Below are 14,884 nucleotides of genomic sequence, written 5' to 3'. Positions count from 1 at the left end.
ACTAATATAAAGTTGTTTTCTGGGAAGCTATGAAAAGAAACCTGTTAGGTCTCTCTCTTCATCTGCACCCTTCTCTCTGAAACCTCAAGAAAACCCAACAGCTCCAAAGACAACAATTTGGAAAGCACTGATCTAGCCTAATCTTCTTCACTGTACGATGGGAATGCTTAGGTCTAAAGAGGTGAAGTTAACTAGGTTGACTTTATGGTAGAACCTGAACTAGAATCCAGAATTCCTATCAATCTTCTTTTTTTTATTAGTGTAATGAAATAGCATTATGGGTTTCAGATATTGTCACCATTGTTATTTCAAAGCCAGTATTTTTCTACTATGATCAGTAAAGCTGGATCTGCTTAGCAAAGTCTTAGGGTTTTTTTGTACTTTTATAGAAAGAAAATTTAATATAAAATTTGAGAAAATACACAACTCTTACTTTAACCAGAAAACCAACTTCCTAAACAAACTACTGATATTCATCAATATATATAACACTTACATGTAACATTAACTTTCATAATATCTGACAATGATATGTATTAAAATGTAAACTCTTTAAAGGCAGGGATTTTTGTCTATTTTGTCTACTGCCATGAACAGGTAAACCCTTTGAGTTGGGGTATAAATAGTCAATCTGCCAAACAAAGCAATGCTTCAATGTTTGAGTTCCCAACAATTTCTGAATAGTGTTCGTTCTATGGTGGAACAACAATGAGACACCTTGATCCTACTAAATGACTCTGATTAAAATTAAACCAGCAGCTAATAGGACAGTAATACATAATAGCAACAATCTAGCATTTGATTGAGATGTAACAGTACATCTCAACCAGTATCACTTTAGTGTTAAATTTGATTTAAGTATGTTGTACAAAATAATGACCGCTAACTAATGTGTTCACTTATAAGTGCCATACATGAAACTGAAAATCTGGTGCTACCATATTCCAAAAGTTATCTCTTTGCTAACAGCAGTCAGAACAGAAAAGCAAGGCACATCTATTCTTGTGGTGCAACATTTACCACTCAAACACTTCACATGCTAGACATCACTAATTAATCATGGCAGTCTTCCCCACATGGCATAAATGCAGTGTCAGAATCCTTTAACACAATGCTCCAGGACACCACTAGTAATCAAACAAAGTAGGCATGCATGAGGAGACAGATTTATCTGCCATTCATGTGCTATGATAAAAATATATACAGACTATAATAAAGGCACAAAGAACCTTCAATCCTTATCATGATGGTAATGTTCTAAGATTAAGGAACTGTAACAGCTGCCATGTGAAAATAATTCTTTAAAAAATTTCAATAAAAAATTACAAGAGATATTAAAAAACTCACCTTGTTGACTAAGTGACTGCTCAAAAACTGACTTATAAAGGCTCCGAAATGAGGCACTGAGATCTTCAAAATTATATTCTGAGAAAAGTAGTTGTTTGTCTCGGTCTGGAAGGTTGTACTGTGGCTGTTGTTGAGGAGTTAATGACTGAGAGACTGGTTCTGGATGATTTGTCACCTAACATTAAAAGAAAAAAACTACTAATTTAGTAGCTCTATATCAGAATTGGTTTGTTACATATGATATAAAACTGAAAATATCAGAACAGTTTCTAGAATCCAAAGGAATTAACTTCCCTGTCTTTGGCTTTCCTATCATATACATAAAAGGACAGACCACAAATTGTTAACTTAGGTCTTGAAGAATCTCAGAAATCTAATCCAACCTCCATATTTCACAGTAGGGGGGAGGAATTCAATGTTAAAGGACCTTCCCAAGGTCATAATAAGTGATAAGCTAAGCCTGGAACCCTTCCAGTTTCTGTGGAGTCTTCATCTTGATTTCCACAGAAGCAATTTCATCTCAAACTCACTATATTCTGAAACTACTAACATTTCTCATTCATTTATTCAATTAATCTTTAAGTATTTAAACTCAAATACTGTGAGTCAGGTTGTATGGCACTGCCCAAAGCAGCAAGGAACTCCAACACACCTAACTCTTCACTGTAGGTAAATTTTTCTTTTTTAAATGAAACTTAAGGAAAATAAGAAATGAAGGGTAAAAGACAAAGGAGATTCTGAGAAAAACAGAATAGATCAGGGCCTCGAGCTATGCAAGGAAAAAGAGCACCATGAACACCTAAAAAATAAGAATTATCTCTGAAGACAGCACAACTAGAAAAAATAAAACATGATCAGCAATATATATATATATATATATATATATATATATATATATATATATATATATTTTTTTTTTTTTTTTTTTTTTTTTTTTTTTTTTTGCAGTACGTGGGCCTCTCACCGTTGTGGCCTCTCCCGTTGTGGAGCACAGGCTCCGGACACGCAGGCTCAGCGGCCATGGCTCACGGGCCCAGCCACTCCGCAGCATGTGGGATCTTCCCGGACCGGGGCATGAACCCATGTCCCCTGCATCAGCAGGCGGACTCCCAACCACTGCGCCACCAGGAAAGCCCAGCAATATATCTTAAAAATCATATCAAGCAGTAACAAACTACCATTTGGTTTAGTGTTTTGAAAATATTAAGATATGAACACTGGTTACAGATTTATATAGCCTTTCAAAATGATGCTCACAAGGAGTCTACAATGACATGGAAAAATACGAGTTTTGTGTAGGGGAATGGCTCAACCACTGGCACAAGACTTCATCATTACTGAGTACTTTAATTCACCACCTGATCAGCTAAATACGTAATTTTTTTCAGGAAGGGTGCATGAAAACAAAGTGTAGGATGCTTTCTAAACTGTGTATCAAAGAATTAATGTCTTTTTCTTGACTTCACAACTGAATGAAAATTTGGTGGGCATAATATTTATAATTCCAAACCTATTCCCTTGACACTCTGTATAAAGTGTTCCATCATCTTCTGGCATTTAGTATTATGGAAGAGAGGAATGATTTGTGTTTCTCTGAATGTACCTTATTTCTTCTGCTAGAGTATCTATGATTACTTCTGAAATTTAAAAATTTGTCATGATGTGTCTAGATATAGTTTTTTTCCCATTAACTTTTCTTAGAACCTAGTAACTCTTTTGTTCTCTATTTCTTCTGAAAACTGCTTCTGTACCAACTATTTGGGGACACCTATAATTCGCAATTCTCCATATCTATCGTATTCTTTTACAGAATTGGTATTCCTTTATCTGTTTCTTCTGCATTCTTGAAAAATATTTTAAATTTTTTCCCCCAGAGCACTGTTAACAGTTTTGCGTTGTCTTCTTTCTCTTCTCCTACATTCAAGGTGAGTTTTAAAACTGCTCTCTGAATTTGTTTCCCTCATGTTATTTTCTTATTTCAGGTCCCCCCTCCCCCTTACATCTTTTTTCTGTGTAAAGTTTTTACCTATTACTCATCTTGGAACAGGGAGAGATCTGATGAGATCAAATTTATATCATGAACAGTGTGGCGTATGGCTCTCTCGGGCTCTGTTCTGTCTACTGGGGAGGACAGTTGCAAGATGATTTGAAAAGAAGTATCAGATAACGGAAGGGTCAGCACAGGAGCAAGAATACTCACACAGGTCCCTTTATAGCATAGCTTTGTTTTCCAGGCCCAAACTGAAAATACAAGACTGGTTAACAACTGAGTACCAGGTCATCCTAACCTTTGGGATTTGTAGAATCCCCTTCTTAGATCTGCTTCTGGGAAACTAGGTGATACACATATCCTCTAAGCTCTTTTACCAAGGACTGTAAAATATCATCAAACATAGCTTTAGAAGACTAAAGTAAAAATTCTTTTCCTATTCCAATTGTGTTTCACTTGGACAGACAACAGATGAAGTAGACCAAAATATATAACATAGTATAACAATATATTTGTATCTAACTTGCTGAAATATAACAGAAATCTGCTCTACTTATCTAAGCTAATGATCAATTTGATCAGTGAGAAATATACATCTTCACTTTTTATTTGCATTTCAATTATGTTTGGTTCCGTTTTAAACTCTAAATGAGTACTCAACAAAGGAGTTAACTTCACCAAGACTTACCGGTGTGTAACTATGCACACTTCCAACACTGTTCAAATTAACAGATGCCAAACTCTGATCTGAGAGACTGTTGTTAAGGCTACTGCGTGGGCTATCACTACCATCCTGATCAGTGTTGTACAATGTTACCTACAATGAAAAGAACAGCAACATTTGAATAAGTAGTTCCCACTATAAAAAGTACTTTTTAAGCAACTCTACAAAAATACAACCAACCTGGTAGATGGAAGGGAAACAAAATGTTACTGGTCTTTCCTTTGGTGTTTACCTACCCCAAATCCATGCTCTACATTGCTAACTCCATGTTCACTGTGAAATATTGATAATTTACTTTCAAACTGAAGGATATATCCCATCCAGAGGTACATAAATTCAATTTTCTAAAAGGTATAATTAGTTCATCGACATTTAATAAGAGGGGATTATAACAGATTTTTACTGTTAAATTTTCTATAATGCATAAACTTATTTTTACTCAAGCTTTAAGCAAAATCAGTTTTCTTCTTTCAAAATCTTAGGCATAAAAAAAAAAGAACACAAGAAATAGAATTTAGGCATCATAGTGTTTATAATATTGAAAACTGTAAACTTAACTGTCCAACACAATTGCAGAATCATAAATATGTGATCTGATTTTAAAAATAACAATAATATGCTAACATATGCATTAGACATGAAAGAACTATGTATCAAACTGTTACTGAAGACTTCTGTCACTGATAGTGTATATTTTTACAATGCTTGAGTATGTTTATAATGTGCATTATCATTTTTAATTAGAAACAACAAAAAAGATATTTTTAAAACAGAAAACTAGTCTAACTATCCTTTAAAGTTCTATTCAGATGCTACTACCAATTTTCCTTTCTATGCTCCTATTTTCATGGGAAAAATTAATACTTTTGATTTTATGGTGTAACTAATTTTTATCAAATTTTTATCCACTATTAGACTGTTAGCAACTTGAGTTCCCCAATAAATAATCATAAGTAGCATAATGTTTTCTACTCAGTATAAACATAATAAATACTTGCTCAATTTAATGACTAATTGAGCTATTACCACCCTTCTGTCTGTGCTGAAAATGGGGTCACGCTCAATGCTCATTTGCCAAAAGAGGCCAAAACCTGGAAAACTAGGCATATAGTCCTCAATACTTAAGGCAAAACCAAACTGTCTCACATTCACATCAGCTAGGAACAATTATGTGTCTAGGAACTAATAAGGGAAAGGAGTATAAGGAAAAATGAGAGGAAATAAAACTATGGCAAAGATTTTTCTTTCTGGTCAGTATTTCCAGTGTAAATTTCATTTTTTAAAAAAACTCAACCTTATGGGCTCTAAAGCAATACAATATCAGCAAATTATAAGCATCCTATGGTCATTTTGTTGGCTGCTCATTCTTTCCTGTCCATGCTTAGTTACTTATCACTCAAGTCAGAAATACTTCCCACCACCTTGGACAAATCCTCATAGCTAAGGAGGATACGATTTTTATTAAAATGTAACATATTATGGAGAGGAAAATACACGAGTTGTTATAGTTTATTAATTATAAAATGGGCGTAACTCATGGAATCAAGGAATCAACAGCAATTCTCAAACTTTGATCTTAGATCCCTTTTGCAGTCTTAAATATTAAGGAGTCAAGAAGCTTTTGTTTATTTTGATATATTTATCAATAACTGGTATATTAGAAATTTAAAAAATTTTAAATACTAATTTAAAAATAACTATTACAAACTCAACTATACTTTAACAAAATAAATATTTTCTCTCAATAAGTAAAATTAGAAGGGTGCCACTGTTTTACATTTTTGTAAATTTCAAAGCCTGGCTTAACAGGAAACAGCTAGATTCTCATATCTGCTTCTGCATTCCACCTGTTGCAATATGTTGTTTAGATGGAAGTATAGAAAGAAAACCCAGCATCATATATATACATATGTATATATGTGTGTGTTTGGAAAAGGGAAGCATATTTTAATAGACTTTTCAGATAGTTGTGGATAGTCTTTTTTGATACTATACAAAAATATGACAAGTGACAATTTTTTAAAGATTAGTTGCAATGTAAAATCTGAAACCATATGAATAAATTTTCATACTCTTTTACATTATAATCCACTTTCCACCTCAGACTTTGAATGGACCATTTACCCATGCATGATTTTATAACATTATGCATTGGTCATTTGGCAAATATCATTCACTAAATTATGTAGATCTTCCAAATATTCACATATTTCATTACACAACATCAAAACATCACACGTGTTAACATTACCAACAATCTCATTGGAAAAGTGTGTAAAGACTGTGAAGCTATCAGACTCACTGTGGTGGATGTAAGTTTTCCGAACCTGTATGTTTTGCTTAAAAGCTCAAATTTTACCATTGGCAAGAGATACTGTCAATTGTTTTCTTTTAAGTGAGAGGCTTACTTTATTCATTTTCAAGAAAATATCTGCCAAATACCCAAATCTGAATAATAGTGTCAGTTGTTCTTTCAAGTAAAAATCAATGCTCCATGAACAAAGTGGCTAGTTCAACACAAATGCTCTTCCTTGAAGCAACCACTGTACTTCGGTATACACAGTTTAAGGGTTTTATGCATACTTCCCATTTCACCACACGGATTCTTAAAAATGTATACTCAAAGGCCACAATTTAATAAAATTATTTTTCCTGCATCACCAAGTATATTCTTAACTAGTACTTTTTTTTAAATCTGAAGGGTGTGTGGCTGTGAAGAATACAATGACTACTAGTACAGTCAGGTGTCACTGCCTTGACTTGTGCTAATGTTTACATATTATTGCTTTTGCTGCATCTGTGAAAACACAAAGGAAAAGGCAAATAGCATTTTAGTATTATCATGGAATCCCCAAAAGGGCATTGGTTACTCAGGTGTCCACAGATCACAGAACCACTGATACAGAGCATACCTGAACACCAGAAGGCCCACTCATGAACTCTCCCAATCATCATTCACAAGCCAGTCATTATCCATCCGTATATCTCCTGTTACAGGTAACCACCATACAGACTTCTACCATTAATGACTGGTTTCATACAACGTATATATCCTTTTCTGTCCTTTTGCAGTAAATTTAGCTAAAGGATTATGTAAAGCTTTGTTGCATGTTGCAACAGCATAGGCTCTTAATCTTTTATTACTTCTTCATTCCACTTTTAAAAACATTTTATTCTTTTTCATCCAATTGAGAACTTCATCATTTATATTAAGGTCTCAAATCCATCTGAAATTGATTTTTGTGCATGAAAAAAATCTCACTTTTCTATTGATTCAGCACCATTTGTTGAAAGACATCACTGAACTCTGTTCCATAATTTTATGTGTCTATTCTTATGCCAATATTATACTTTCAATTATTGTAGGTTTACTCTTGATATTTGGAAGTATAAATCCTCTTTTATCTTTTTCTTCAACATTTTCTTCAATTACTGTTTACCATTTGAAGTCTCATTTATCTTTTAAAATCAGCTGGTCATTTCCTACTATCTTCCTTCCCCTAAAAAAAGCATTGTGGAATTTTGATTGGGATATTATATCTGTAGATAAACTCAGGAAAAACTGACTTCTTTACAATAATCTTCTCTATGAAAATTATATATCCACTTATTTATACCCTCTTTGTTCTAATTTTTTATAGTTTTCTGTGCAGAATTCATCTTTCATTTAATCCTAGCTACCTCAGAGATATTGCGGGTTTGGTTCCAGACCACTGCAATAAAGCAAGTATTGAAATAAAGCAAGTCACACAAATTTTCTGGTCTCCCAGTGCATACAAAAGTTATGTTTACAATGTACTGTAGTCTATTAAGTGTGCAATAGCATTATGTCTACAGAAACAATGTATATACCTTAATTTAAAACTACTTTACTGGTTAAAAATGCTAAACATCAGCTGGCAACACAGGGTTGCTACAAACTTTCAATTCATAAAAAACCCAATATCTGGGGAGTGCAATACAGCGAAGCACAATAAAATGAGGTGTCTCTGTATTTGATGTTTCTGAATGCTAATGTAAGTATTATCTTTTAAATTGTATTTTCTAACTGTCCATGGCTAATACACAGAAAAATAACTGACTTCTAAAATCCAACACTGATCTAATACTGACACTTTGGTAAATTCACTTATTAATTCCAAAAGTTTATCTGTAGATTCTTTTGAATTTTCCATATAAATAATGATGTCTTCTGTGAACAATGGCTTTACTTTTGCCTTCCCAAATTTAAAACTTTTTCTCTTTTCATAGCTTTCATTTCTCCTCTCCTTGCCTGAACACTACTGTCATATATTTTACTTCTATGTGTTATAAACCCACAATGCATTTTTGTAATTTTTGCTTTATAGAGTTATCTTTTAAAGAGATTTACATTTTTTTAAAAAAAAGCTTCATATCTACCCACATAGTTACCATTTCTGGTGTCCTTAATTGCTCTGTGTAGGTCCTGGTTTACATCAGGAACTTCAATTACACATATTATAGGTTGCCTGAAGCTGTCCCCACAGCTCACTAATACTCTATTTACTTTCTTACAGTCTTTTCTCTGTTTCACTTTGGATAGCTTTTATTGCTATATCTTCAAGTTCATATCTTTCCTTCTATAATGCCTAATCTGCTGTTAATCCCATCCAGTTTATTTTTCAAGTGGGACATATTTTTATCACTAAGGAGTTTGATTTGGGTTTTTAAATATCTTCCATGTGTCTATACACATGATCAACAGTTCCCCACACCCCCTAGCCCCCAGCTTGAGATATAATTGACATATAACACATTGTATAAATTTAAGGTGCACAATGTACTAGTTTGATATACTTATGTATTACAAAATCACTACCATCATTAGCTAACACCTCCATCACCTCACATAATTACCATTTCTCTTTGTGATGAGAACATTTAAGACCTACTCTGCTGGCAACTTTTCTCCTAGCAAGTGTTGTAGTATCACGCCTGTAATCACCCTGCTATATATTAGATTCCCAAAACTTAATCATCTTACAATGAAAGGTTCTCTTTGACCATCTCCCCACTTCCCCCCACTCCCTAGGCCCCCAGTAACCACCATTCTATTCTGTTTCTCTGAGTTTGGCCTTTTAAGATTCCACATATAAGTGATATCATACAGTATTTGTCTTTCTCTGCCTGACTTATTTCACTTGGCACAAGGCCTTCAAGGTCCATCCATTTTGTCACAAAGGGCAGGATTTCTTTCTTTCTCATGAACATTATTCCATTGTATATTACATACCACATCTTCTTTATCCATTCATCTATTGATGGACACTTAGGTTATTTCCATATCTTGGCTCATGATTAACTGTTTTAATGTCCTTTTCTACTAGTTCTATCATGTGTGTCATTTCCGGGTCAGCTCTGATTGACTGATTTTTGCCTCATTATGGGTTGTTTTCTACTGCTTCTTTGCTTGGTAATTTTTTATTGTATGCCAGACTATTGTGAATCTACATTACTAAGTGCTGTATTTTTAGATTCTTATTAATGTTTTTGAGATTTATTCTGGGACACAGTTAAATTATACAACAACAGGAATGAAATACTGACACATGCCATAACATGGTGAACCTTGAAAATGTGTTTAGTGAAAGAAGTCATACATAAAAGGTCATATATTTTGTAATTCCACTTACATGAAAAGTCCAGAATAGGCAAATCCAGAATGTTAGAAACTAAATTAATGGTTACCAGGGGATGGAGGAAATGGGAAATGAATGCTAATGGGTATGAGATTTTCTTTTGGGAGTAATGAAAATGTGTACACATATCACATCTTCTTTACCCACTGATCTGTCGATGAACATTTAGGTTGCTTCCATGTCTTGGCTATTGTAAACAGTGCTGCTATGAACACTGGGGTGCATGTGTCTTTTCAAATTACAGTCTTCTCTGGATATATGCCTAGGAGTGAGATCACTAGATCATATGGCAACTCTATTTTTAGTTTTTTGAGGAACCTCCAAACTGTTTTCCACAGTGGCTGCACCAATTTACATTCCCACCAACAGTGTAGAAGGGTTCCCTTTTCTCCACACCCTCTCCAGCATTTATTATTTGTAGACTTTTTGATGATGGCCACTCTGACTGGAGTGAGGTGATACCTCACTGTAGTTCTGATTTGCATTTCTCTAATAATTAGTGATGTTGAGCATCTTTTCATGTGCATATTGGCCATCTGTATGTCCTCTTTGGAGAAATGTCTATTTAGGTATTCTGTCCATTTTTTGATTGGGTTGTTTGTTTTTTGTTGTTATTGAGTTGTACGAGCTGTTTGTATATTTTAGAAATTAATCCCTTGTCGGTCCCATCATTTGCAAATATTTTCTCCTAGTCTGTAGGTTGTCTTTTCATTTTGTTTATGGTTTCCTTTGCTGTGCAAAAGCTTATAAGTTTGATTAGATCCCATCTGTTTATTTTTGCTTTTATTTCTATTGTTTTGGGAGATTGACCTAAGAAAACACTGCTATGATTTATGCCAGAGAATGTGTTGCCTATGCTCTCTTCTACTGTTTGTTTGTTTTTTTTGTTTTATTTTTTTGGGGTACGTGGGCCTCTCACTGTTGTGGCCTCTCCCGTTGCGGAGCACAGGCTCCGGACGCGCAGGCTCAACGGCCATGGCTCACGGGCCCAGCCGCTCCATGGCATGTGGGATCTTCCCGGACTGGGGCACAAACTCGTGTCCCCTACATCGGCAGGCAGACTCTCAACCACTGCGCCACCAGGGAAGCCCTCTCTTCTAGTTTTATGGTGTTATGTATTATATTTAAGTGTTTTTTTTTTGCAGGCCTCTCACTGTTGTGGCCTCTCCCGTTGCGGAGCACAGGCTCCGGACGCGCAGGCCTAGCGGCCATGGCTCACGGGCTTAGTTGCTCCGCGGCATGTGGGACCTTCCCGGACTGGGGCACGAACCCGTGTCTCCTGCATCAGCAGGCGGACTCTCAACCACTGCGCCACCAGGGAAGCCCTTATATTTAAGTTTTTAAGTCATTTTGAGCTTACTGTGTATGGTGTGAGGGTGTGTTCTGATTTACATGCACTAGTCCGGCTTTCCCAATACCACTTGAAGAGACTTGTCATTTCTCAATTGTGTATTCTTGCCTCCTTTGTCAAAGATTAATTGACCGTAGGTGTGTGGGTTTATTTCTGGGCTCTGAATTCTGTTCCCTTGATCCATATGTCTGTTTTTGCACCAATACCATGCTGTTTTGATTACTGTAGCTTTGCAGTATTGTCTGAAGTCTGGGAAGCTTATGCCTCCAGCTTTGTTTTTTTCCCTCAGGATTGCTTTGGCAATTCTGGTTCTTTTATGGTTCCAAAGAAATTTTAGGATTATCTGTTCTAGTTCTGTGAAAAACATCATGGGTAATTTGACAGGGATTGCATTAAGTCTGCAGATTGCTTTGGACAGTATGGCCATTTTAACGATATTAATTCTTCCAATCCAAGAGCATGGAATATCTTTCCATTTCTTTGAATCATCTTCAATTTCCTTTACCAATGTTTTATACTTCTCAGCATATTAATCTTTCACCTCCTCCGTCAGGTTTATTCCTAAGTATTTTTTTTGATGCAATTTTAAAAGGGATTTTTTTTTTTACTTTCCCTTTCTGACATTTCATTGTTAAGTGTAAAGAAATGCAACAGATTTCTGTATGTTAATCCTGTATTCTGCTACCTTGCTGAATTCGTTTATCAGATTTAATAGATTTTGTGTGAAGTCTTTAGGTTTTCTATATATAGTATCATGTCATCTGCATATAATGACAATTTTATCTATTGGATAGAAGTGGTGAGAGTGGGCATCCTTGTCTTGTTCCAGATTTTAGCAAGAAGGCTTTCAGCTTTTCATGGTTGAGTATTATGTTGGCTGTGGGTTTATCATAAATAGCTTTTATTAGGTTGAGATATGTTCCCTCTACACTCACTTTGATAAGAGTTTTGATCATGAATGGATGTTGAATTTTATCAAATATTTTTTTCTGCATCTATTGAGATTATCATGTGGTTTTTGTCTTTTCTTTTGTTGATGTGGTGTATCACATTGATTGATTTGCATATATTGATCCATTCCTGTGACCCTGGTATGAATCCAACTTTATTGTGATGTAATATCTTTTTTATGTGCTGTTGGATTTGGCTTGCTAATATTTTGTTGAGAATTCTGCATCTGTATTATCAAAGATACTGCCCTGTCATTTTCTTTTTTTGTTATTATCTTTGTCTGGTTTTGGTATCAGAGTGATAGTGGCTTCACAGAATGACTTTGGGAGTGTTCCCTCCTCTTCAGTCTTTTGGAAGAGTTTGAGAAAGACCATTATAAGTTCTTCTTTGCATGTCTGGTAGATTTCCCCAGTGAAGCCATCTGGTCCTGGACTTTTGTTTGCAGGATAATTCACCTCTGGTGAATTATCTATTTCTTCTTGATTCAGTTTTGGTAGGCTGTTATGTTTCTAGAAACTTGTCACTTCTTCTAGGCTGTTCAATCTGTTGGTATATAACTGTTCATAGTATTCTCTTATGGTTTTTCGTATTTCTGCAGTATCAGTTGTTATTTCTCTTCTTTCATTCATTATTTTGTTTATTTGGGTCCACTCTCTTTTCTGCTTGGTGAGCCTGGCCAGAGGTTTGTCGATTTTGTTTGCCCCTTCACAGAACCAGCCCTTGGTTTTATTGAGTTTTTTCTACCTTTTAAAAATCTCTATTATTTCTTTCCTTCTGCTGACTTTACATTTTGTTTATTCTTCTTTTTCTAATTCTTTTAGGTAGTAGGTTAGGTTGAGATTTTTCCTGTTTTTTGAAGAAGGCCTGTATTGCAATGAACTTCCCTCTAAGAAATGCTTTTGCTGCATCCCACAGATTTTGTATGGTTGTGTTTTCATTGTCATTTGTCTCAAGTATTTTTAAATTTCCTCTTTGATTTCATTGCTGATGCATTGGTTTTTTCGTAGCATGCAGTTTACTCTCCATGTAATTTTTTTTTTCGCTGTGACAAACTTCCTGTCAGATCTTTTTATTGGTGACATATGAAAAGCAAGTTACTTAAAATACTACTAATGAGCAGTATATTCTGTTCGCCTATTATTCCTTATGGTTAGACTACAAACTAATGTGTAATCATTTTTTTTTCAGCTCTCTTTCTAAGGTTGATTTCTACTTTCATGCTGTTGTGGTCACAAAAGACTCTTTAGCTTTTAAATGAATATTTAGCAATTTACATTTAATGTATTCCTTAATGTAATTAGATTTAAATACTTTTTATTTTCCTGTGTTCCCATCTTTGCTCATTTTTTTTTTTCTTTCTTGCCTACTTTTGGGTTAACCAAGGATTTATTATTTTTCCTTATTTGGTAATATTCTTTTACTATTCTTGTAGTAATCTAGAGCAGTGGTTCATAAGGTAAGGAACTTGGACCAGTACATGACCAGTATCTGAGAACATGTCAGAAATGCAATTTTTCAGACCCCAACTCAGACCTAGAGAATCAGGAACTCTCAGGGTAGGGCCCAGTAATCTGGGTTTCAACAAGCCCTCCTAGTTATTCTGATATATGCTGAAGTGTTAAGAATCACTGCCCTAGATTTTTACCACATGCCCTTGACTTAGTACTTTTACCAATTCCCATATAATGCAAAGACATTAACTGCAATATATTTCCTAATGCCTTACTCTAGTATTGTCATGTACCTTAACTTCTACAAGTATTTTAGACTCCAAAGCATTGCGTTCTATAGCAACACTGCTACTGCTATTGTTTTAATCACTCGATACATATTTTTATTTACTGACATGCATACTCTTTTGGTGTTCTTCATTCTTTTCTGCACAGGATAATTTTCCTTCTATCTGAAAAATTAACCTCCTTTAATTTTTTAATACTGTAACATTCTCTCACATTTTGTTTCTGTAAAAGCCTATTTACTTAAACTTCATTATTCATAGAAATTCTAATTTTAGAATTCTGGATTGGCAGTTATTTCCTTTCAGCACTACAAAACTTTCATTCTGGTGGTATCTGACTTTTATTATTTTTATTCAGAATTCAGTGTGTTCCTTTGAAGTTGCCTATTATTTTCTTCTGATTTTAAGATTTCTTTTTAAAAAATCCTTGTTTTTTAGCAGTTTGACTTTTATTTGCCTGATAAGGTTTTCTTTTAATTAGTCCTTCTTGGGGTTCTCAGAACTTCTTGAATCTGTACTGTGTCATCTTTCATCAGTCTTAGAAAATTAAAATATTGCTTCTTCTCTATTCCCTTTTTTTTTTTTTTTTTTTTTTGTGGTATGCGGGCCTCTCACTGTTGTGGCCTCTCCCGTTGCGGGGCACAGGCTCCGGATGCGCAGGCCCAGCGGCCATGGCTCACGGGCCCAGCCGCTCCGCGGCATGTGGGATCTTCCCAGACCGGGGCACGAACCCGTATCCCCTGCATCGGCAGGCGGATTCTCAACCACTGCGCCACCAGGGAAGCCCTCTATTCCCTTTTGCTTCTCTTCTGGAACACTAAAGGCAAGTTTGCAAGATCTTTTCCCTGTATCCCATTTATCTCTTAAGCTTCTCTTAATTTTCCATTCTTTGTTTCTCAACCTGCATATTTTCTATTGACTTATCTTCCAGTTCACTGATTCTCTGCTGTGTCTAATCTGTTAAATCCATCTATTTAATTCTTAATTTCAGTTATTATATTTTTCAGTTCTCTTGATTCTTCCATACAGATTCCAATTCTGATAAATTTTCTATAATTCATCTATTTTCTTCAACATATTAGTCACAGTTATTTAAAAATCAATATCTAGATCACTTGTGGAT

General features: G+C 34.9%; 1 protein-coding gene across 14 annotated transcripts in view; it reads right to left on the bottom strand.

Moving 5' to 3' along the window:
* FOXJ3 (forkhead box J3) overlaps positions 1-14,884 on the bottom strand; it is a 133,627-nt gene that overhangs the window by 16,819 nt on the left and 101,924 nt on the right. For all 14 annotated transcript variants that reach the window (XM_059046216.2, XM_059046191.2, XM_067010024.1 and 11 more), the window contains 2 exons: positions 4,026-4,154; positions 1,348-1,522 (listed from right to left, as the gene is read on the bottom strand). In XM_059046216.2, the coding sequence (XP_058902199.1) occupies positions 1,348-1,522; positions 4,026-4,154 (304 nt within the window). The remainder of the gene's footprint in view (positions 1-1,347; positions 1,523-4,025; positions 4,155-14,884) is intronic.

The sequence above is a fragment of the Kogia breviceps genome, chromosome 1 (assembly GCF_026419965.1).
Source record: "Kogia breviceps isolate mKogBre1 chromosome 1, mKogBre1 haplotype 1, whole genome shotgun sequence".
NCBI classification, from domain to species: Eukaryota; Metazoa; Chordata; class Mammalia; order Artiodactyla; family Physeteridae; genus Kogia; species Kogia breviceps.
Note: the sequence above shows the minus strand (reverse complement) of the source record. Positions and strands in the feature narration are given on the sequence as shown.